General features: G+C 32.8%; 2 protein-coding genes across 5 annotated transcripts; both read right to left on the bottom strand.

The window, feature by feature from the left end:
• Positions 1-7,375: 7,375 nt before the first annotated feature.
• Positions 7,376-9,234, bottom strand: LOC111288336 (transcription factor TCP19-like). Its single transcript, XM_089745814.1, has one exon. The coding sequence runs from the start codon at positions 8,559-8,561 to the stop codon at positions 7,512-7,514; it is 1,050 nt and encodes a 349-aa protein (XP_089601940.1). The 5' UTR covers positions 8,562-9,234; the 3' UTR covers positions 7,376-7,511.
• Positions 9,235-10,378: 1,144 nt separating this feature from the next.
• On the bottom strand, positions 10,379-13,580 carry LOC111288328 (uncharacterized). Of its 4 annotated transcripts, none has more exons than XM_089746418.1 (2): positions 11,205-13,580; positions 10,379-10,936 (listed from the first exon to the last, which is right to left on the bottom strand). In XM_089746418.1, exon 1 carries the CDS (start codon positions 13,331-13,333, stop codon positions 11,309-11,311), a length of 2,025 nt encoding a protein of 674 aa, XP_089602544.1. In that variant the 5' UTR covers positions 13,334-13,580; the 3' UTR covers positions 10,379-10,936; positions 11,205-11,308. The 4 variants fall into 4 exon arrangements, with proteins under 4 accessions (XP_089602544.1, XP_089602546.1, XP_022734907.1 ...); XM_089746420.1 differs by having other exon boundaries at positions 10,379-10,839; XM_022879172.2 differs by having other exon boundaries at positions 11,134-13,579.
• Between the last annotated feature and the right edge of the window lie 11,672 nt (positions 13,581-25,252).

Here is a 25,252-nt window from a genome sequence, read left to right as displayed (position 1 = left end):
AAAGATCAAGGGCCAAGATCATCCCATTTGGCCAAAGCATTTCAAGAATAAGAGTTTGATTTTTGTATGCAACCTTAAAGATTAAGATAGAGCTTTATCTCCTAGTTTTTGAATTAACTTCAATCATTTGTGAAGCCCACCCCTTTGGCCATACCTATGCTTACAAATAGGCAAGGCCCTTCACTTGTTTTATCATCCCACTCCTTACTTATCTTCTCTTTTTAGTTTCTTTAGTTCTTTATCTCTTTTAGTTAAGTTATTGGCTTAAATGACAGATTTGCCAATAGCAAAGCTCTAATTTTTTAAATGCCTTTTCAATCAAAAAGTATTTCATTCAACAATCTTTTTTTATTTTTAAGATTCCATTCTTGTTCTTGTTTTCTTTAAATTCACACAAGTAATCTTTAGTTTTCAATACTCAAGTTTTTTTTTTTTTTGCAAGATTTAACCATTATACATTTTCTTGTTCTTTGATTTCTTTCATGCAATCTTTATTTGTTCAATTGCAATTCAATATTCTTAAGATTTCTTGTTTGCAATCTTTTAATTCTTGTTTTATTATATTTAGTCTTTGGCAATAATCTTTTACTTCTCAAGTCATAGTTGGTGAATTTAAGATCTCTACTCACACATCACCTTTAATTTTTACTTGATCCCTATAACCCTAAATTTTTAATTGTTTAGATATAAAATCTTAGCCTTTCATCTTCGGTAATTGTGAGCAACCTAAAATTCTTTTTTATAATCCATGAAAAGATAATACTAGAATACTTCACTTTATTACTTGATCTATACACTTGTAGATTTTACATGAAAATCAACAATCAAGTTTCTGGCATCATTGTTAAGAATTAAAGTGGTCCTCGCAATATCTATAAAGAATTCCTATGCTCTTAAATCTAAACACTTTTTATTTTTATTTGCTCTAATGTGTTTTTTTATTATTATTATTATGTTAGATCTTTATTACTGTGAGGCCAGAATTTTTAGGGACTATGCCAAGCCATTATCTGAATACTCCTACCTTCAACCAACATTCCAAAGTCCTAGACCGTTAAGCATTAATGAAAGGTATGATAAAGATCCCCTTGTAGCCATAACTCCACAATTACAATCTTTAGCTGAAAAGGTAGATGTGCTTAAAATCAATCGTAATCATAGTCATGCGCATTCAGTCCAAAACTTATTTGATGATTTTCATGTCTACGATAGGGAATACTTTAGTGATAATTATCAAAATAATCAGTCTAACTTTTACCTAAACACATATACTCAAAATTGAGAGGATGATCCTAGTTATGTATGGGAAAATAGTTAAAAGCCATCATCCACATATAGCCTAACCTACTTTATGAACCATCCATCATCTAAACATTTTCCTTCATATGATCTACCATCTCCTCCTTAAGAAATAAAACCTTCCCTTGATGAATTCATCCAAAATCAGGCTATCCTCATCAAAACCCAAATTACCAATTTGAAAAGCCTGAACAAACATGTAGATCCAAATTGGTTGGGTGAAGTGAAGTCCATATTAAAAAAAGATTAGAAGAAAGAAAAATAGGTGTATGTTGTTAATGATAATGATGAAGACCTAATGGATGAACCCATGGTGGAAAAGCTACCTAGCTTTGTGAAACTACTTGAGGAGGATCTTGATGAGTGCATTCAAAAAGAAAACTTTGAAGAGTTCATGAAAGATTTGATTTGAAAAAAGAAAGATATTGATGCTAGTTGCAAAAACACTTTTGGAAAATGTACAACCTATTAAGGATGAACTACAAAAAGAGTATGAGATTGAGGAAAATCACAAAGAAAAGCAAGATGATAAGGAGCTTATTGTGATCAATATGCCAACATTTGTTAAGGTGGTAGATTTTAAGGATGAGGAGCCAATTTTGAGATCTAAACCTCAAAAAGGGCATAATATTAGTCTCACTAAAGTTAAGCCTATGATTTACAACCTGCCTTTGCCAATTCTCCAAGCCTATGAAAATCATGATTTGAAATTAAATAAGGTGGATAAGCCAGTTGATGAGGGTTGTTTGGTTAATGAATTGCTCAAACCTTTAAAAACACCCCCATTAAATATAAGGAAAAAGATGGTAACACACCAGTCATTCTAATGAAACCTACCATAGATGAACTTTTAACCTTAGAAACTAACCCTATAGTTTCCATGGTTATACCTCTTTTGCTAGTACTGAAGCCAGTTTTCTCCTATCGTAGTCTAGTTGTAATAATGACATTACTAAAGGTGGAAAATTTTGCCATAATGATTGAGCCCTACTGCTAGTTAGAGTCTATTGATGAAGATGTGGTAAGAAGCAAAACTATTAAATGAATAGATTCTTATGTTAAGTATGGGGTTGTTATATAACCTAATGCACAAAAGTATCGTCCAACTTGACCAAAACTAACACTGCTTGAGAGGCAATCCAAGTTCTACTCTAATGGTTATGATTTTTTTCTTTTATTTTTTTAGGACATGTATGTTTTAGTGTTTTTATTTGAGTTTTATTTAGGATGAAAAGAAGCAAGGAAGATGCATCATAGATATTCGACCTTAAAAAATTTTATGGAGTATTTTTTTTCCTTTGAGTTTCTTAATATATGGTTCCATTTAAGTGTGGGGGAAAAATAAATTTTTGTTTATTTAAACTCATCTTTTCTTTCAGAACAAATTTGACTTGCTAAACTTCATTATGGTATTTTTTTAGTTGGAAATTATATATATATTCTTATGAATGACTAAAATATGATACGAAGTTTAAGTATAAATATAATGAAACTTGAAAGAACTCTTAAACATGTCTTTGCTTTGAATATGATTTTTATGCATGCATCTTTATTCTCTTTATATAAAATGCTATAATTTTTGTGAAGGTTTATGAAATATGGATTTACATGAAATTTAAGATTTGAATAAGTGTTCTGGAATTCACCTATTCAACCCTTGAAGCAAAATCATAGATTGTATTTGACTTAAGAGATGATTTAGGCAATTCTTTAAACTAGTTGAGCCTTTTTCAAGCCCACCTTATGATCAGCATCCCTATAACCCTTATTGTTAGCCTTTATATTAATCCTTTTTCTTTGTTTACTTAACCACATTATAAGCCTAATAAGCCTTTTAACTATTATTCTTTCTTTTATTGTCCTAACCCACTGTACTTACTTGTTTATCAAAGACATAGTCTTATATTTGGGAGGAATAGACGTGTAAGGAAAGCATGGAAATTGGCAAAAGCAAAAGCAAAGCCTAATATAGCCAAAAATGGCTATCATTAAAAAAAATGCCAAAAATACAAAAAATAAAGAATACCTCACAAGTTAAAGTCTTAAAAAGAGCCCCCAATTAATTCAAAGTCTAAGAAGTTTAAAGAAAAAGTAAGCTTAAGGTTTTAAACCTAAAAATTTATTTTTTCTTATATTAACCCAAGCCTTACATTACATGTCTAAAAGACATTTTGATCTTAAGTTGAATATGTAGGTCTAACATTAGTGGAGAGGGATGAGAAAAATGGACATATGAAACCTATTCTAGTTTTAAATTGAAATATGATAAAGTGTTTTACATTCTATTTGCTTTAGTTATATGGATGATTTAGAGATGGAGTAGATTTGTATGTATGATTAGCATAAGTCATTGAAAGCTTGCTTTTAAAAGACATTCTCGTGACTCTATATTTACTCTTAACTTTGTATTATGCAACAGTACATGTTAACAAATTTTTTTCAAGCTTTGACTTTTAGGATGGTTATGATGTTCTTTAGTTTCGTTGATTTAAGATTTGCTTAAGGACAAACAAAGATTCAAGTGCGAGGGCGTGATAACACCAAAATATATATAGTTTTTACATATTAAAATGGTACTAAAATTTAAAATTTTATATGATTTTTGGTGCTTTTCATGCTATTTCCATGGCTTTAGTTTTTTTAAGCACAAGACTTATTTTCATACAAGCCATGCATGTAATCATACAAAACTCAGAGTTGGGCCAACCATGTAAGCACAATGCCAGCCATTATTGGTCCAAATTCAAGCATGCACAAGCCTAATTGAATCATAATCCATTCAACCAAGGTGGATTTGCAAGATAAATGTGTTTTTTTTATAAGCCATGAAGAGAATGACTTACATAATGACACTATCACATTCAACCAAGTAATAAGGAAGGAAAATTTACAAGCAATTGGACTTTCCAAACTCAATCTATTCGACTAAAAGGTGTTGGAAGCCAATTATGATAGTTTTGCTTTATCTTGTAAAGTTTTGACAAAATGAGGACTTTATCACTTTGAAAATCAAGTGTTTGAATAAAATGCAACTTATCTCCTCTTGAAAACTTAAATTAGCTGAACCAAGGGGTAGCTTGATCAATATTGCATCATATGAAGATCAATGGCCAAAATCATCTTATTCAGCCAAAGTATTTCAAAAATGAATAGTTTGATTTTGTATGCAACCTTAAGGATTAAGATAGAGCATTACTTCATAGTTTTTGAATTAACTTTAAACCTATGCCTATAAATAGGTAAGGCCATTCACTTGTTTCATCATCCCACTTCTCACACCTCTTCTCTCTTTAGTTTCTTTAGTTCTTTATTTCTTTTAGTTAAGTTTTTGGCTTAGGTGACAGATTTGTCAATAACAAAACTCTTGCTTTTTAAATTCTTTTTCAACAAAGAAGTATTTCATTCAAAGATCTTTTCTTGTTTTTAAGATTCAATTCTTGTTCTTGTTTTCTTTAAATTTAGCATAAGTAATCTTTAGTTTTTAAGATCCAAGTTTTCTTTATTTTCTTTGCAAGATTTGACCATTATACATTTTCTTGTTCTTTGATTTCTTTCATACAATCTTTATTTCTTTAAAAGCAATTCAATATTCTTAAGATTTCTTGTTTGCAATTTTTTATTCTTGTTTTATTATAGTTAGTCTTTGGCACCAATCTTTTACTTCCCAAGTGACATATGGTGAAATCAATATCTTTGCCCACATATCGCCTTTAATCTTTACTTGATCCTTGTAAGCTTAAAACCCTAAATTTCTAGTTGTTCAGATAAAAGATCTTAGCCTTTCATCTTTGGTTAAACAATCCAACATTCTTTTCTATAATCCCTGAAGAGATGATAGTGGAATACTTATTATTTGATCTTTGCAATTGCAGACTCTATACAAAAAGTAACAATCAATTATCATAGCCCCCTATGCATTACCTTATTGCATAACTCGAACCAAATATGGTGCATGTTTTTTTTTTATCCATAAACAAAACCTGATTAAAATAGTGACAAATATATAACATCCTTGAAACTTGTTTAAATTATTTTTTTATGGGGTTCACGAATTTGACTTTGTTTTGAGCTTTTAGCATAAAGGTACGTATAGTTTGGTTTAACAATGTTAATGTTGAACATGCAAACCAAGCCATTGTGCTAGACAAAGGTAGCAATTGGGCCAGAAGAATGGGTAGCGAACCAAACAACGCCAAGCGATGGCCAATGTTGATTAGAGATGGTAACCTAATTTGTACTTGACGAGTTCTAACTTAATTCGACCTCTTATAATTTTTGTTTTTTAAAAATTGAGTTTAGGGTTAGATAATAGTAAACAATTTTACAGTCAAATTTTAGATAAACTCACCTCAACCCATCCCGATATATATAAAAAATTTTATTTTTTAATTAATTATTTAATTTTATATTTATATATATTTATATAATTTTTTATTTATATTAAAAATAATATTTTATATTTTAAAAATAATATTTTATTAATTTCATATCGGATAGGGTCGAATTGAGTTCGAGATGAATAAAAACCTATCCCATTTTGACTCGTTGCCAACCATAATGTTAATGTCGAAACTCAAGTTTGTTAAACCTCCATAACTTGACGAATTAGCAAAATGAATGAAATTTTAAATGAAATAAAATAGGAGATTTTTGGCGCGTAAATTTTTTTGATATACAAGTAAAATGGAAGCAAATTATCATTTAACAAAGGCAGAATAAGTATAATAGTTAAATTCTTTTCAGAATGAAAGAAGGGGTTTTGGATCCCATCAAAATGATTCAAAATTAATGTTATAGATAGATTATCTAACATTCTGTACATTCACAAACATTGGTGAACCAAGTACGAATGTTTGGCAGAACAAACTTGATAATCTTATTAACTTATCTTACATTCCCGCTACTAAACGCCCTCTAACATTGTTTGATAAAAGTGTAAATGACGTAGAAAATCCATCCAGAAGAAATACTTACTGTTACATTAAGACATTGCTACAGCCAAATGATTGTGATTAATCAATATCATTCTCTTGATAAGAAAGAATCGAAGCATTATAGAGGACCACGTATCAAGCATTAAAAGAAGTCGGTCCTCACAAAACAAGCTTGGCAAAACACGTGTCAGCAGGGCCAGTCTAGTCTGCCAAAAAAGCAGACCCAAAAGTTCGGGTTAGGAGGGACCACATCCGAGCGACATTAATCCCACTGATACTCTTCGAAGTATCCAACCCAACCCCAAATATCAGCGCAAAAAATTGTTAAAGATGATAACGGTTTTAAATTGATTTAATTTTTAAAAAATAATATATAGAATTATAAATTTGAAAATTTTAATTCAAATTGAATTAAATTTTTTAAAAATTAATCCGACTTAAATTAAATTATATTAAATTATATCGATTAAATTTATTTATTTTAAATTTTAAATTTTTTTTAATTTTTTATATATTACTTTAATAAAATTTTTTAATATATTTAAATAAATTTATTAATAAAATAATTATTTTTATTTTTTAAATATTTAAAATAAATATAAAAATTTATAATTTGATTGATTTTTTTTTCAATTTGTTATATCTCGAAATTTAAACTTAATATATATATTTAATATCTAAATTAAATTCAAATTAAATAAAAAATTAATTTAAATAAAACTAAATACTCCATTATGAATTAATTTTCAGTTTAATTTTTTTCTTACCTTTATAAATTTTGGTTTGTGAGGTCAGCATCCCTAGATACACATGCCTATATCACGTGACAAGTACCCGTGACCCACATGAAACCACTCGGTTAGGTCCACGGGCCACCCCCACACCCCCTCTCTATGCCTCAACTTTTCTTGTTGACCCACCATTAGAAAAAAGACCCACTGGATCCAACCACACGCGTCCCCAAAAGATGGGACCCACATTCCACGTGCATATCCGAATATCACGTGACCCCACCATCAGTGGGACCAAAAAGTTTTCTTTCGAAAAAACATTTCACGGAGAAAAATGAAATGAACAGTGAAGATGAAGATGGAAGAGCAGCCAACAGCACAGCAAGAAAAAGATTCAAATGATAAAAGCCCTTTGAATAAATGAAAACCCAGTTTTTTTTTGCAATTTTTCTATTGTCCTACAAATTACAAAATAAAAACAAAAAAACTACCCTAAAACCTCTAACTTTGTATCATCAAAATCAAGAAACTTAACCTTCTTCTGGGCTTAAGGCTTTGAACAAGGCGTTTGGTGATTTGCAGGACGACCCAAAAATTGAAGCTCTCTCTTGTCAAGAATCTCCAAAGAAAATTCCCTAAGCATCTGCGTAGTACTATTACTAGAACTATTATTACCATTACTACTACCGCTAACCCCAGTAACACTTGTACCACCTGAACTAGAACTGGGCACAACACTTGACTCCATCGAACCAACACTGGAACCCCGCACCTCTGGCTGCATAGCAGACACAAACCTAGATATTGGTCGACCTGCAACGTCAAAAAACGGTGTTGCAGTTGCTGGAATCGTCCACAACCGTGCCTGGTTTGAACCAGGCGCAAAATTAGCAGCAGCAGGAAAAACACCAAAAGTACCCATAGGCCATATAGGAACCAACCCTTGTGAATTCACATTGACGCTGCTATAAGTGATAGGAGCAATCGGTGCCAATCCTGAAGAAACCGAACTTTGATGCTCGTTAACGTCAATAAACTCACTATTTGATGGCCTCTTCCTACGTTTTTTTGGCAAGTCACCATCTTGTTTCCCTGAGGAAGTTGGTATCTTGACAGTGCCATTAACAGACACAGCAATAGCAGGGATCGTGCCTGTGCCTGTAGCTTCGACAATAGCTGGTTCCGCGCGTTCTAACAACCACCCGATCGTTTCACCATCGGACTTGTGACCCAGTTCTCTGGTGAGCTGAAAAATCCTGGCCGCACAAGTGGCAGGGATGCGGATCCTACGGCCACGGCCTTCAACTTTTGTATGACGGTCTGTTGATGGGCGTTTTGGGACAAAAGAGCGTTCGGTTTGGGCAGCAGGCGAGACTTGAACGACGGTTGGGTTAGTGAATTCTCGTGGCTCCGTGTCTGTTAAGTCTTCTTCTTTCATGGGTTGGTTTGGGTCCATTACGGTTGCCTCTGAAGGTGAGAAACTTGGGGTAGTATTGTTGCTTTCTTCTTGTTGTTGTTGTTTATCGATTATGAAGGTGTTGTCGTTGTTGATGCTCTTGTCGGTTTCATCTATGGTTTGATTTTGGTTGCACGCCATCTTTTACACAACAGAGGGATTATTAACCTATCAACAAACCCACAAAAATATAAACAGGATTAGCCTGAAAGACGAGAACATTTATCAAAGATTTACTTCTAAAGAGAGTCTAATTTCTAGTCAGGAAAAAGAGTTGACTGAGTTTTGAATTTTAGCTTGTTTTCGTTTCCTATCATACTGTGACAGAGATTAGAAAGTATGGGACATGTGACACAGATTATTAAATAATTAAGAAGAAAAAAATAAATAAAAAGGTGAAAAATAGAAAGGAATAAACCCTAAAGAGGCAGCCCTACCTTCTCTGCAGGATAAAGAAACACGGGGGCCCAAAAAGAGGAGTATTTATTTAGAGGGGAGAATAAATCGATGGCTGGTAGTATCCCTCTTCACTCTTAGGGACAGGAGATGGTGACACGTGGTGGTTGCTCTTTTTGATAAGATGTCCTGTTTCTGTGTTTTCAATTAGGTCAAAGTTGGTGATCCACGAACTGATCTTTTACTCCTGTGAGAAATTTTCTTTTCCTTTTTTTTTTTTTTTAATTTTTGAGAGGGCTTTCCATACACCTGCTGTAACGCCTACTTTGGCGAGTAATCCTCGCGAGAAGTATTTAAATGAAAATTTTTAAGTGACATATATGAAATTTTTTATTAAAAATAATTAAATAAAAATTATAAATTATAAATTAAAATTGATAAATTAAAATATTTTGTTACATAGGTCAGTATGTAAAATTTTAATAAATTTTAATAATTATTTTTAAATAGATATTTTTAATAAAATATTAATAAAATTTTTATTATTAAATAAATATTGATAAGATTTGAATTATAAATAATATTTTTAATAAATTTTTTATATGTTATTAATTTTTATATCAAATTTTTTTAATTTATTAATTTTTATTTTTATTAAAATTTTCATTAAATCATTTTTCAAAAAATTTTTTATAAATTTCACTTAAAAAATTTGTTACTTTTATGCAATCTATAGAGCCATACGTAAAGCGTAAAGGCAAAATCCGACGGGAGAGGATATCAAAGGAAATGGATTGATTCATTTCTTTTCTTTTTTTTTTTTTGTTTTTTGGTCAAAGATTCAATTTCTTTCTAAAGTTTTAAAACTGGAATCTGGTGACTCCTTGGGTTCAAATGTCAACCCAAAAATGCTCGAGCTCTATTGATATAAACAATAAAAACCATGGAAAGAGGAGATTAAAAGGGTTGGTAGCTTTCTTTTGCAAAGGGAAATCGCTGTTTTATTCTCCCGAGTCACAACACTTCCCAAATGGATGGATGTCGACCTTTTTATGAGTAGAGGCACTACGAATAGTTCCAAGGCATCACCCAATACGGAGATTGCAACCCCGTACGATAAGTGGTTAGTCCACACTTGGCAGCAACAAATATCTATAATGTTCTGTAGAGAGGTGAAAAGGATAATAGAATTTACAAAACTTCAGTTAGAATGTGCATTTTGCAGTCCAGGCCGGGGATTTATTTTCCTTTGAAACTTTAGAGAAAGGGAGAGATGAAAGATTGGCCTATGATCCTGGAAGGGTTGCATACCATATCAAGTGCTAAATTTCAATATTAAGACTATATCTTTCTTGATTTGTAGGATCACTTTGAAGATGTCAATCCAAAATAATACTATTACATCTAATCCTGATAATTTAAAACACGACATGAAAACATGATACGATATAAATAAAGAATTCAAAAATAATAAAGCTTAAAATTTTAAAAAAACCATAAATAAGTTTAATAAAACAAAAAAATTTATATTTTATATCTTTGTGTCAACACGAACTGTGACACATAATTTTTATATAAAACGTGACATAAATATCATATTTTACATGACACGAGATAACACAAATTATCAAATCTAATTACATCAGAATCGTTTCGATAGATGAGAGAATATAAAATAAGCCATCATATTTCTTTCAATGTTACCATTTGCATTTCAGCATACAAGCCAAAATAAAATCAATCAATACAAATCTCCAACGAGTCACCTTATCTTGCTAATTTGCTATGCCAGGACAATTTCCCTGTAAATACTTATGTGGTTTCCTTGGCATTTACCTCGTTAGGTTGTCAAGTGGCATTAGTTAGCAACAACCATTCTCACAGGTTGACAAAAATGGTAGTAGTAGCATTAGCCTTCCGAGTGTAAAATCTTCGGTACATTGAGTCAACTTCAGTGTGATAATAGGTAACTGGTAATAGGAGGACTGTTCTTGCTCGTGACAAAGTCCTTTGCTCCATATCTCTGCATCAAGAACTTAGTCTAATGAAAGTTGCTTCGTCATGTGTTGTTAATAACATCCTCTTGGCATTTTTACTTCATTGGGCAAGACACCTAGGATCTTCTCATAAAAAAAAGATGATGACAAGAGGATTATACAAACTATCAACAATTAGAATTATAATGCACAAAGTTACAAACTGTCATCAATTGTGCTAAGGAGTTCAAATCTGAATGGCACAAAAACAGAATAGACAGAAGTGAGCAGATGACAGATTTTGGGACAGAAACTGCAATCAAGTATGTTAAATATCTTACTATGTTCCTTTCAAGTGTAGATTTTCTGTCGTTGAAATGTGAATGCAAGAATACAAGAAAGGGGTATAGACCTCTGTTCCTCTGGCAATTCCAATTCCGTAATTAATTGGCTTCCAATTTTGAGTTGACTGCAGTCTTTCCGAACTTCATTATCTGAAAGAATTGATTTTAGAGCTTAGACTTCAATAGTTTTCTGATTCAGAGCTGTGTACCTCCACCGCTCCTTCTCCACGAAGTCTGCATCCAGGAACCGAGCAATGAAAGCCCAAAGCTTATAAATATCCTGAAAATTGGCTAGGAACCCCAATGCAGCTGTAACCACAGCTATTCCCATGTTATTTTTGCCTTTTCTCTTGTTTCCATCCGTACCTTTGGCTTCATTACTTCTTCTCTCAATCACTTCGTCCTTCTCTTCTTGATACTTATCTGCAAACCATATGTGGTGTAGGAACCCATAACTTAGAGAAATGTTGCTCCGATCTGCTAGCTTCTGTACAAGAACAGGTTCGATTTTTTCGCCCTTCCAATCAAACACATTGAATGCGATTGCTGGACCCCGATCAAATTTTATCTTTGGGCCATATATTCTAACCAGGGGAATCCCATTTGTATTAGGATGCTGGAGTTTCAACAGAGCATGCACAAGCCAATTGATGAGGCACCTTGCTCTATTACTAATTTTTACCTGTCCTAAAGAATCCACCTGATCCATACCCCTACATTCAATCTCTTCTTTGCCTTTACGATTATCCTCTCGAATTATATCAATAACCTTCTCTGATTCTGAAATTTCAGTCGTTTCCAACCCTTTCAGTTTTTCAGTAATTTCTTCATGTTGAATCTCGTAAGTTTTCCCTTCTTCAAATCTTTCAGACTGTGAAGCTTGGACAGGAATAGTAACTGAGATGGAGCTTGGTGTAGCTAATTTGTCTACTTCTGTGTCGGTGCCTGGAGATTCAGTTCCTGGACGAAACAGCTTCTCAGCTGGGATAAGACCTACCATCCCTGAACTGGTGGAAGTTTCCAATACCGGAATGGTTGATTTCTTGGCGAAGAGGCATGCGAATCCTGAAGGGTTTTCTCCAAAAACCTTGTAGAAAGAGCAAATGAGGAAGTCCGGACGAAAGAGTGAGAGGCCAAAGCAGTCCATGTCTTTTGGTCCCAATGCACACGCATCAATCAACACATGCCATCCATTTTCCTGTGCGATACTCATCCAGAGGTAGGGATATCTGGCTCCAGTCATCCTGGAATAAAGTGGGAAGACAAAAAGACCTCTTTTTTTCTCCTTCTTCTTCATTTCCTTGCTTACAACCATTTTTCTCAATTTTGATGCCTGAATTCTCAGCCTTGGCCATGAGAATTCAGCTGACATAACTCTAGCCCCTTTTTTCTCGGAGCTGTTGCTCATGGCTTCAATTGCCTCGCTCTCATAATCATAGACTGTTAAAATCTTTCTATTAGACTGGAAGGGGTATGATTCTGCTAGAAGTTTGAAAGCTGATGTCTTGTTTGCGGTGAAAACCATGCAGTAATCATTTTCTGAAATATTAAGAAAAGTCATGATCCTCTTCCTGATCGCAGATTCCAGCTCTGATGCTGGTCCACCATGTAGTAGTTGTGTCTTGAGATTCCCTGTCTTGTAAGTCACACCAAAGAAGGGAATAACCAAAATTGGAGAAGGTGATTGTGCTGGCACAGGGGAGGAAGAAGAGGCAATTCTGAATGTTGGAGACTCGTGTTTTTGTAGTTGAGAAAAGGAGAAGAGGCCGATGCCAAGATAATCAAGGCAGGTATGGTCGGAAAGCAAGAGATGGTAATACTCATGGGCTCGTATTTGGTCAACTTGATAGGTGTCAGAGTACTGTGGGTAAGCATTGGTGAATTCAGCAAACGATTCTTGCACAGATGGAAGAGATTCATGGTTGGTGAATTGGGCGTTTGGGAAAACAGAGGAAGTAGTTTTTGATGCAAAGTCACGGCGACAAGCTGCAGAAGTGCTGGTGGATTTGGAGGCTTTGCTTTGAGGCTCATGTGCGCTGGCAAAAGGAGATGGACAGCAGCCATGGAGGCATACTTCTGATACCTCTTTTTGGCAAAGCGATTGCATTTTTCTGTTCTCTTCCCTCATTGATCTTGATATTTTCTCATTGGTTTCTCCACCCTTTTCTTTATTGGTTCCTTTCAAATCAGCTTTCATGGTTTTGTAAGAATATTTACACCCTAAAAATTGATGCTTTAATTTGTTTTATATACATGTTTTTAAAATTTAAACAGGGTGGCTGACCAGTCAGCCGCGAGTGAAGTCATTGAACAAGTCAGTTTTCCAAGTTGACCTATTCTTCTCTATCCTATGTAGTTGACCTCCACATTTCCACACTTCAGGGACGTCTTCCCTCTTTTTCCCAACTCCTATCTGCCGCCTGATTTCATTGTGAAACTGTCAATGCCACATCAAATCATTTTAAAAGATCGCATGGTGGAAATTCACTTATGTACAGGACCATTAACGAGCGGCGGTGGTCATGTTCATACAAGATCATATCTCTGACACATGTGGTTCCTACTGGTAGATGTGAACTAATGATGGTCATTCTCCTAACAGAGATTTAGCAGTGATATGATATCTTTTTCATTTCCGGAAACAGAAAGCAACAACCAATGTACTAGTGGACGACATAACGGCCTTTAATTCCGCCGGCATTATCGATGTTTATTGTTGGATGAAAAAAAAAAAAAAAAAAGAAGCCTCTTTAGAATGCATGGAAGTTGCTTCAAGCCAAAGACTTTGAGGTCCTAAACAGTTTTGTCCCCGTTCCTTTGCTTTGCCCTCTGCCTCAGCCCCAGGGAGTTTCTAGACGGATTGTGACTTTGGGGTCAATATTGTATAAACCAACAAAAAAATGCCTATCTACAAAATCAAATGTACGAAAATATAAGCTACGACTTCTAATCAAACATAATTTTTATTACCTTGCAATAATTATATTTAACTGTTTGTTTCTTACATTTAGAGTTGTAAAGTGTACTTTGGCAAAGAGAGTAAAGCATTGTTCCTTGATATTATTCCGTGAACTGCTGTCCATAGAAATATTGTTTTATGAAAATATTATTAGTATGTGAAAGAACTGTTTTGTAAAAATACTATTCTAGTGAAATAACCTTTAATAGAGTTGTTTCGTGGAGTAATTTTTATCAAAACAATTTTATTATTTACTTTAAATTATTTTTACTATATATATGTGATAATATGATTCTTATAACTTTTAAAAAATTAAAAAACGAAATATTAATAATCAAAATCAAGTCTCTTTTCTTAATTTTGTTGAGATATTCAGCTGGAAAATTAGCATGCGAAGCCGCAAAGTTTGTCTTAACTTATTCATTATTGGTCTTAGGCAATGATTAAAAGGGAAAGTTAAAAGGAGCTACTCCACGGAAAAAGGAAGAAGGGGGTAGTTGAAATTTTGCTAACGAAGTAACCATGACTTGTGGATAACTTCACAATTAAATTTGCTCAAACCACACTTTTTCCACTATTTTATATATATATATATATATAAGTATATAGATAATGAAAATATATATTTTTATATTTTTATATTTTAAATCTGTAACAATAGTTTAAAAGAAGATAGAAAAAAATGAAATTAAAAAAATACATACTATGAATTAGTATCTCGCTCCTTTTAACTATTGTTATTTTTACTAGAAATAGATTCGCAGGTTAAATTTTTTAAACGATTTGCATAATAAATTTAATAAAATTGAGTATAATTTTGTTTATAATTTTTTAATAAAAACAATAACCAATGAAAATTTATAAATTAATTTGTATATAATGTAGTCATTTCATTCTCATATCTTATATAAAAAATTCAAATCCACACTTTTAAATTTATTTTTTCAAATATAGTTAATAACTATTAAAATAAATAACTAAAAAAAAGATAACATTAAAAAGGAAAAAAAAAAAAAGGAAATGAACAGAGTAAAAAGAAAAAAAGAGAGCTAAATTAAAATATAACGTGGACTTGAACATGTAAGGATGATAATGTGTCGAGTCAAAACATTTTTTTTTTTTACCCCAAATCTTATTCGACTCTAACTCAAATCTGAAATCGAGTTATTATTTGTAATTCCCGAGAAAGACCAAAACGAAGCACCCCAAACTTATCTCTAACTTGACCTTGTTTTTAAAGAAAAAATATATGTCACAACCTCGACTCGATCCCGATTTTCAAAAGAAAAAATCACCTCTATTGAATCAAGATAGGTCAAAACTCATCAAATACATATTGTTTTTTCATCCTTACCTTTAATAATTTATTTTATTACAAAATTTATCTAATTAAAAAAATAAAAAAGACAAAAACAAAAAAAAAAAAAAGCAAAATAGGGGTGCTAGGAAAACATCTCCATTGATGAATTTTCTTTTCAAACATAATTAAAAATAATAAGAAATAAAATAAGCTAAAACTGAAAAAAAAAAGAAAAAGGTTAATGCCAAAAAAAGAAATCAAAATCAAATAGGATCGCCACATGAACAATTTCATTTATAAAAAGCAATAAGTTAGGTTGATGTAGATTTAAACTTACCTCGACATTGATCTGACTCTTTAATAATTTTATCAAACTTTGATTTTAACTTGACATCAGTTCCTTTTATACTTAACTCCAACCCAATACATATATGTGTAACATGCGTCCAACCTAATTTGATCCAAAATTAATTCAATAATTTTAATTTAGTATAATATATATATAAAAAATAATTTTAATATAAACAACATCTTAATTATATATTAATATAGTATTTTTATTAAATTAAAATATTTAAATAAATTTATTACTATAATACATATGTAAATATAAAATTAATTAACTAATAAAATATATTTTTATGCATGCTTTAGGATAAAGCACCGGAAACCCACCTCCAACCCTACCATAATTTTCAAAAAGAAAAAATCACATCATCCCAACCATATCTCTCTCCCCCCCCCCTCTCTCTCTCTCTCTCTCTCTCTCTCTCTCTCTCTCTCTCTCTCTCTCTCTCTCTCTATATATATATATATATATATATATAATTGAATCAAAATGGGTAGAAACTAGTCAAAAATGGATTATTTTATGATTCTTATATCTATTGACAACTTATTTTTTTTATAAAATTTATCTCATTAAAGAAAAACAAAAAAAAAAAAAAGTGAAGGGCTAAAAAAGAAAAAAAAAAGAATCCAATCAACGTATGACATGACAAATTTATTGGTCATATATTTTTATAAAATTTAATTATAGATTTTAAAAAAATACAAAAACTAAAACAAGTTGAAAAAACCAAATCCAAGTGCCACACTGACACCTCCATTAGTATTTTTTTTCTTTCAAAATAATCTAATTTAGAAAAAAAAAAAGAAAATAATGGAAAAATTTTTTAATCAATAATATCAAATGAACCTCATATAAAATTTTTTAAAATTTCAAACATAATTAAAAAATATTAAAAATAAATAATAAAAATACAAAAAAATGTTAAAATTAAAAACAAAAAAAGAAACAAAAATTTTTAATCAATAAAATCAAATGGACCAACTTTAAAATTAAAAAAAAAATAAAAAATACATTATTTATTAAATATAGAGACTAAAAAGGAAAAAGATAAGAAAAATAGAAAAAAAAAAAGAAGAGAAAGTGATGTGTGGAAGGACTTAGTGAGGTCAAAATTTACAAAAATTAGTAGTACTAAAAGAATGACCAAGCTTCGCCTGAGTTACAATTTTTTTATGTCGATGAAATATAAATTATATAATTTTTTATTTAATAATAAAAAATAAAAATTTTAGTTTTTTTATTTTAAAAATATAATCTTTTGACAAATGTTCGAATTGTGCTACTCAATTGTAATTAAATAGATATTAGCTTTTATTTTAAATAAAAGAGATTACTTTAAAAAAATTATATAAATTAAATCAAAACCTAATAATATATATATGACTTAAACTTATTTTTTAAGGAAAAACCAATAGTTTCAATATGGTATGAGGGGGCATTATAGTAATTTTATCTAATGGTGGTGGAAGGGTATTTTTGTAATTATGATTGCAAAGCATTACAATAACTTTAGTCAAATATGGTAAAATAGGTATTTTAGTAATTAAAATGAACATTATAATAAATTTAATTAATTCTAAAAAAAAAGAAATTATTATCGATTTGGAAGCACGTTATTCAATTGTCAAGCAATTAAAATGGCATTATGATAATTTTTAAGGAGATCACTTTCATATAATTGTATTAAAATTTAATGCATAATTATGAAATAATAAAAAGGCATTTTCATAATTATAGCAAGAGGGTATTATAGTGTTTTTAGTAAATTATAATATAAAGGAAGTCATAAATGTGTGCAGTTATATTTGTTTTAATTTTTAAAAGAAATTTTTTGTTTCATCTCTTTTTCTTTTTCTAAAAATTAATGAATGACCTTTCTTTTTACCTTTTTGTTTCAAGTTTTTATTATTTCATTATTCCCAAAGGTTTTGCTTATTATTTTTTTTTTTTTTCTTTTTCTTTTCAAATTTCATATTGCATCTTCATATAATATCTTATCATTTTGTTTTCTTTTTGTGTTTCTTTTGCATAAATTACATTGGAATACTATAATAACATAATGAGGTATTTACTTCAAGACATCTTTCAATGAAGTTTCTTTTCATGGATCCCATAATGTCATAAATTTGTTCTTCATCCATGAATACTTTATATGAGTCATATAATGAGGTGCATGAATGGTATAAGAAAACCCAACCAAAAGAGAAGAATTGCTTACCTGTTGGTTATGTATCAGGATTACTTGAAAAAGTGCATCTGAATTTTACACAAAATAATTTAGAGGATTTGGCTATTATATGGGGTTAGATAAGTACAACCTCTTTCGATTTGCTCGAATAGATCCACCACTTCTATCTCAACGTGTCCTAAAACCTTGGGGAAGATGACCAACCCATATATGGCTAAAGCAAATGCATTCATTCCCTGGTCATCATCTGGATGCTTGATAATGAAATCTCAGAGGATCCCTCATGGAATACCTTTGTGATCACTTTTTTCTCGAATGTATGAATCTATAGTCTCATTTCCCACTCCTAACATTTGGCTCAATTTTCTGTGACTCCCTGACTTATATTTTTTCATGTATGTTCGATCGTATACAATAGATGCATACCCATAAGAGTCGAGTACTCCTCAATTGTTGGTACCAGATCAACCTCATTAAAGATAAAACACATGTAGGAAAGATCCTAAAACTATATCATCACCCTGATTAGTGAGTAGTCAACCTCCACTAACAAGAGATATGCTATGTCCAAACTTCTCACAAAAGGTTTTCTGCCTCGAATGGGTCATACCACTCCATATGTCTGATAGGCTTTTCAAGATGTTGTGTTTAAGGAGTAAGTGGACTTCTACTGATAGTGTAAAGATGTAACTAGGTGGTAAACAATCTCCTTCTTCTAACTGTCTCTTTTTTTATTCAATCTTCACCTCTATAAGAGAATCACATTTGAATAGCATAGATGAGGCACAAACTTGACGTTCTGTGGAATCCATGATGACTTTTGCTGAAATAGTTTAGGGCAATAAATTGCTCCTCTAAACAGAGGTACCACGACTTTGGAAAAGTAAATTGCTCCTCTAAACAGAGGCAACGAAACTTTGAAAAATAAATTGCTCCTCTAAACAGAGGCAACGAAACTTTGAAAATTAAATTGCTCCTCTAAACAGAGGCACCACGACTTTTGAAAAGTAAATTGCTCCTCTAAACAGAGGCAACGAACTTTGAAAAATAAATTGGTCCTCTAAACAGAGGCAACGAAACTTTGAAAAATAAATTACTCCTCTAAACAGAGGCAACGAACTTTGAAAAATAAATTGCTCCTCTAAACAGAGGTACCATGACTTTGGAAAAGTAAATTGCTCCTCTAAACAGAGGCAACGAAACTTTGAAAAATAAATTGCTCCTCTAAACAGAGGCAACGAAACTTTGAAAATTAAATTGCTCCTCTAAACAGAGGCAACGAACTTTGAAAAATAAATTGCTCCTCTAAACAGAGGTACCACGACTTTGGAAAAGTAAATTGCTCCTCTAAACAGAGGCAACGAACTTTGAAAAGTAAATTGCTCCTCTAAACAGAGGTACCACGACTTTGGAAAAGTAAATTGCTCCTCTAAACAGAGGCAACGAACTTGGAAAAGTAAATACTCCTAGACGATCATGTCCGAAGGAGTTGAAGGTTGTGTTTGAAGGGATTTCAGGAGATTATGCCCAAAGGTCTTATAAATCAACCCCGATACCAAGAGACATCCTATTTCAAGGATTAGGAACTTACCTGACAAGTTTCTTCTCAAACTTGCAAAGTCTTTTCATATCTGTCTTTTTCATGTGGGATGTTGGAACACCCCTGCTTCTTGAATTTGTACACTATACTTTCCTGAAAGTAGTGTATGCTATGCAAATGCATATGATTTTCAATGCATGCTATGCAAATGTTGGCCAATTGATTCTTGTTCAATGTATGGTACTCAAGTTTCTCAAGCTCTTTTTTTCTTTCTTGGGCGTCAAGCCCTTTGATTCCTTAAGGATCCAATTGCACTGCTCTTCTAGGATCGAACCAATGTAGCTCTCAATTTGTCTTTTCCACTCACATTCTTCTTTGTTCAGTTTCTCGATACTTTGGAATAAGCTTCATCAATCGATCATCACTTGACCATCATTCAATGAATTTCTCAGCACTAACAAATTTCAAAACAAGTTTCATCCACCATTACTGGGTCATTACTCATAGGTGTCTCAGCATTAACTTTTCCAAAACAGATTTTGTCTTCATCATTCAATCACAACTTGCAAGTCATATTGACCAATTCATCCTCGTACTCATCACTTGATTGTATCACTGCCCCATTTCTTCATTTGATCACATCATATATCCTTCTAAATCATCTCCTCTAGGTTTCTACCATTTCTTCATTTTGTCTCCACCATCATCTTAGATTTCTTTTCAAATGAATGCAAGACTCTTTTAAGCACATATTCATTCATTCATTATCATTTCAAATCCTGACAAATACAATGCAATCAAGCATTTTCTCAATTCATTCTAGGGGTATAATGATAAGAGAACACGAGGTGAATTATGGTAAAGATAAATAATGAAGATCTGTTTTAGTACAAAACAAATGGGAAACGAAATAAATTGGATACATGTCATTGGGGTGAATGGTATGTCCAAATGATGAATATTCAGACAATTTTCAACATTAATCTAGGATTCTTTTTCAAAAACTCATTCCATTTACTGTTGAAGTCAACTTGAGCTTGACGAACTTTGCCCCAGTCTTTGAGGGTTCTTCAGATGTCTTTGATCTTTCATTCATGTGAGCCATTTGACCTGGATCCTTTTTTTTTTTTTTTTTAGTACCAAAATCACCCTTTCAGGTTTTCAATTTGAATCTCTTTTTTTATTTTTTCATTTTCTCATTTTTTTTCTTTTTTTTTTTATTTTTTTCTCTTTTCTCATTTTTCATCCATTGTTGATATCTTTCATGTAGCATGATTCCATTGCTTCATCATGAGCATGTCTTTGCTCAACCTATGATCATTCAAGTTGAGTATTCACATTTGATCCAAATGGACTTTTCAAGGTTGTAATGTAGGCTAAGGTGAAGGGTAAAAAAAAAAAAAATGGATATAATAGGCTCAAAACATGTATTAAAAAGGTTCAAAACCAAAGGATCATTCGATACAAGTTGGCATTTTGCCCCACATCGTTTCACTACTTTTTCTTTTCTCACACAAAAGATTCTCGTTACTTTGCCCCAAGTCATGTGTGGCATTTATTTTTCTTTTGCTTTTCTTTCTCTTTCCATTTTTGAGACCTTTTGTGGTGTTTTTTTTCTTTTTTTTTTTTTTTTTTTTTTACCCTCCAGTGTAGAGGGTGATCCTTGGTTGGGGTAAAAAAAAAATGATAAGCTCAAAGGGGTAACAATAAATGGTTTTTCAAATGGTAAAAGAAAGATGGCCATTTTTTATCTCAATTGTGAGTACCTTTCTTGAACATCATCTATTAAACAAAGCTCATGAACTTGTATAAAAGATTGCACACCTTCAAGATATATCTCTTTCATCTCTGGTAATGGCTTACCCTCTTTATTTTCGCTCAAATCATCTCCTCTGTGAATGAGTTCTCAAAATTAAATTCCAGAATTATTGTTACCATTGTCTAAATATTCATCATCTGAAATTTGAAAATGGGAATGTAAAGTCATGAAAGGTAACAGGGCATGGAATAATGGTCGAATGAAAGAGAAAAATGTAATGAAATGCATTGACTTGCCTTTATTAAAATGATAACAAGTGAAGTCATATTGCAAAAAAAATCTAACATTGTTTGAAAAGAAATCCCAAAACGACAGAAGAAACCTTCAACCAGCCTTATCTCCATTGACATCTTGCCCCTCAATTCATTGTGAATCTCCAGATCCTTTCTGTTCTTGACTTTCGTTTAGTACACTAACATTAGGTGTTGTTGCTTTTCCTTGATCAAAACTTACCATTCCATCATTGATCAACCGTTGCACCTTATACTTTAAAGCAGTGCAATTTTCAGTAGAATGGCCAGTAATTCCATAATGATAGTCACAACGGGCTGTAGGATCATACCACTTTGGATATGGTGGTTTAAGCGGTTCCACATGGCTGGGGGCAATCAAATGGCTATTATAGAGTTTTCAATATAACTCTGTATAAGTCATAGGAATTGGATCAAATACAGGTTTTTCTCGAGTAGTCCGTTGTTCTCGTAAGCCACTTGCTGGGTTAGTAGGGCGAATTTGGGTTCTTACCGGAGCTTGAATATTAAGGCGGTAATTGGATGAATAAGATGGTTGTGGAGCTAGCTGGTATAGGTAGGATGAGGCATTATTCACAGCGGGATAGTATGGAGAGTGGCCTTAGGATGGATAAGGTTGATAACCCCTGAATTGTTGTCTATCAAAGCTCACAGCTTGAGCTTCAACTTCTTTCTTTTCTGATGTCTTCTTGGTTTCTCCTCCTCTCAACTTGCCATTTTTTATGGCACTTTCAATAATTTCTCCAGAGATTACCATGTCAGCAAAATTCTTTGTTGCATTCCCTATCATCTTTTCATAATAGGGAGGCTTTAAAGTGCTAACAAACAGCACTGTGGTCTCTTTCTCTGTCAGTGGAGGTTGTACCTGTGAAGCTATATCCCTCCATCTCTGGGCGTATTCTTTAAAAGACTCATTTGACTTTTTCTCCAGATTTTGCAAAGACAAACGATCAGGAGCCAAATCGATAATGTGTCGATAGTGACTGATGAAGTCATGTGCCATATCACTCCAAGAGCGAATACGAGTCCTATCCAACTGAACATACCATCTGACGGCAGAGCCAGTAAGACTGTCCTGGAAAACATGCATAAAGAGTTTTTCATCATGTGCATGAGCTGCCATCTTTCTGCAATACATGGTGATGTGGGTTTTGGGACACTTTATACCGTCATATTTTTCAAACTTCGGTACTTTGAACTTATAGGGGATAACCACATCAGGGACTAGGCAGAGCCCAGCAGCATCTACTGACCCATAACAGCTAAATCCTTCCACAACCCTTAGCCTCTGCTCTAGCATGCTAATCTTGGAACTTTCTTCAGCCTCTACTCTCATCTTTTCCTTCTCCTTCTCTTTTAAATCATCTAGATCAGGAATTGGTTCTGCTGCCTTTTCAGTGAAGACAGGATTTATATAGCTGTTATACTGTCCTGGGTTGAAAGCTGATGGCATTCCAGGATAGGCGAAATGTTGTGGCGGGACCTCTTGGGCAGACTGGGCTTGAGGTGGGCCAAAACCTGGAGGGTACAATGGGTCAGCCACTTCTTGCTGGCTTGTACTTCCTTCAACTCCTTTTCCTTTATTCATATTATTGAGAGCCTCCAGAATTTTGCTAAGTTCATTTTCAATCTTCTCCTGAGCTTTTTCTATCTTTTCAAATCTCTGAGAATTTTCTTGCTCCATTTGCCTTGCTCTGGATCTTGTGTTAAATCGATGGGCAAGATTTTCGCTAGATGGAGCTATCCTGGAGCCTTGAGTACCATACTCATGATTAGAAATGTTATGCTTTATGTATGATGCTTTGATACACAAATGAAATGTACATTTTTCTGAATGAAATCTAGTATGAAATGAATGCAAATGATTGTGTTAAAACATGATCATGAAAATAATGCAGATGCATACAATCAGACAAACAACATAGTTAGTTCCGTGGATGAAACGTAAGTGATGTTGATGCATAATGTTACATATGATGAAAATAACACACAAAGTTAAACAATCAAAATGATTAGACAAACACCCTTTTTGTGTCCTAATTTCAGGGTATATCTATCATTGGGTAGAAAGGGCTCTATCCTAGGTGTAGGCACTCTTAAGGTTCACTACATGTGGTTTTAGGTCAAAGTCTAAAGGTTTCCAAATTGCTCCTTACATCCTTGTCCATCACAGACTAGTAAGGCACCCTAATCCTCACCCATTACAGGCTACAAGCGGAAAAGGTTCAATTTGAGTGGGAGTATTTCGCTAGCCACTGCGGAGGTATTAGACCTCACGAAAGCAATAGTTACTTTACTCCTTCCTAGAGGGACGGAGCTCGGGTGTAGAACTCATGTTATGCACATGCACATGAATGACATAATTAACAAGATAAATAAATAGGAATGAATAATAACACATATATACAAAAATGGTTCAATTTCCTTTGGCTTTTGGACAACACAAATTATTTGCTGGCCTGACTCTCAAGGTCCCCAGCGGAGTCGCCAAGCTGTCGTAACGTCTAGATCCGGGGATCTATCGCTAGACATTGACTTTCAGGGAGTCGCCACCAATCTTTTTTGTCTAGGTGCGATTGGCCACCTATGGAATCTGTCCTTTCAGGGAACACCTAAGCTTAAGGGTCCCTAAAAGAATAGGTTCAGGTCTACTAACTAGAACAGGGTTCGGGAGTTCGGTTACGTGTGAGGAAGGTTATAGCACCCTCACAACGCCCATCAAAAGATGGTACCAGCTTAAATTTGTGTTATCCAAAAGCCTTAAAATTTTACCAAGTAATTAATTATTGGAAATTTTTCTCAATTGACTCTAATACTTTTAGCAAAAAATTGAGAAAATTCCCTCACCTCAAGAGTATGCAAGAAAAACTACTGTTTCACTTACAGAGGCTCCGTCGTCGGATTATTTAAAGAAAAAAAATCAAAATTAAGATAGAAAGGAAGGAAAGAATGATTTTTTTTTTGTAGGGAAAATTGATACTTTCAACTTTTCCCTAAAAATATTTTTTGAAAATTTCGATTTTCAAGGAAAATTGATACTTTCAACTTTTCCTCAAAAACCCTTTTTTTGAAAATTTATTTCTAAGGAAAATTGATACTTTCAACTTTTCCCCAAAAATATTTTTTTTTGAAAATTTGATTTTTAAGGAAAATTGATACTTTCAACTTTTCCCCAAAAATATTTTTTTTTGAAATTTATTTCTGAGGAAAATTGATACTTTCAACTTTTTCCCAAAAATATTTTTTGAAAATTTATTTCTAAGGAAAATTGATACTTTCAACTTTTCCCTAAAAATATATTTTTTTTGGAATTTTTTATTTTTATTTAAAGAAAATAAAATAATAAAAAATAAATAAAAAGAATATTACATAAACCTAATCTAATAAATAAAAATTAAAATAAACAAAGAAATAAATAAAATCAAAAAATTCAAAAAAAAAAATCAAAAAAAAAAAAACCTGGAGCGGCTCGGATCGCGGCTCGGCTCGGCTCGGCTCAAGGCAGGAAAACGGCTCGGGGGGGAGCGGCTTGGTGGCTTGGCTCGGCTCGGCTCGGCTCGGCTCGACTCGGAGGGGGCTGGCACGCGCGGGTCAGAAAGCGGGTCGACGCCCGGGTCGGGTCGGGTTGCGGCAAAACGCGCGGATCCTCTGGGTTACTTAAGGCCAAAACGACGTCGTTTTGGGAGGGTATAAAAGGCACCTTCCTC

The sequence above is a fragment of the Durio zibethinus genome, chromosome 17 (assembly GCF_047325235.1).
Source record: "Durio zibethinus cultivar Kanyao isolate XHJ-2024 chromosome 17, ASM4732523v1, whole genome shotgun sequence".
Taxonomy (NCBI): Eukaryota; Viridiplantae; Streptophyta; class Magnoliopsida; order Malvales; family Malvaceae; genus Durio; species Durio zibethinus.
Note: the sequence above shows the minus strand (reverse complement) of the source record. Positions and strands in the feature narration are given on the sequence as shown.

Excerpts from the sequence above, each read along its gene's own strand:
- LOC111288336 (XM_089745814.1), bottom strand. The coding sequence starts at position 8,561 with ATGGCGTGCAACCAAAATCAAACCATAGATGAAACCGACAAGAGCATC.
- LOC111288328 (XM_089746418.1), bottom strand. The coding sequence starts at position 13,333 with ATGAAAGCTGATTTGAAAGGAACCAATAAAGAAAAGGGTGGAGAAACC.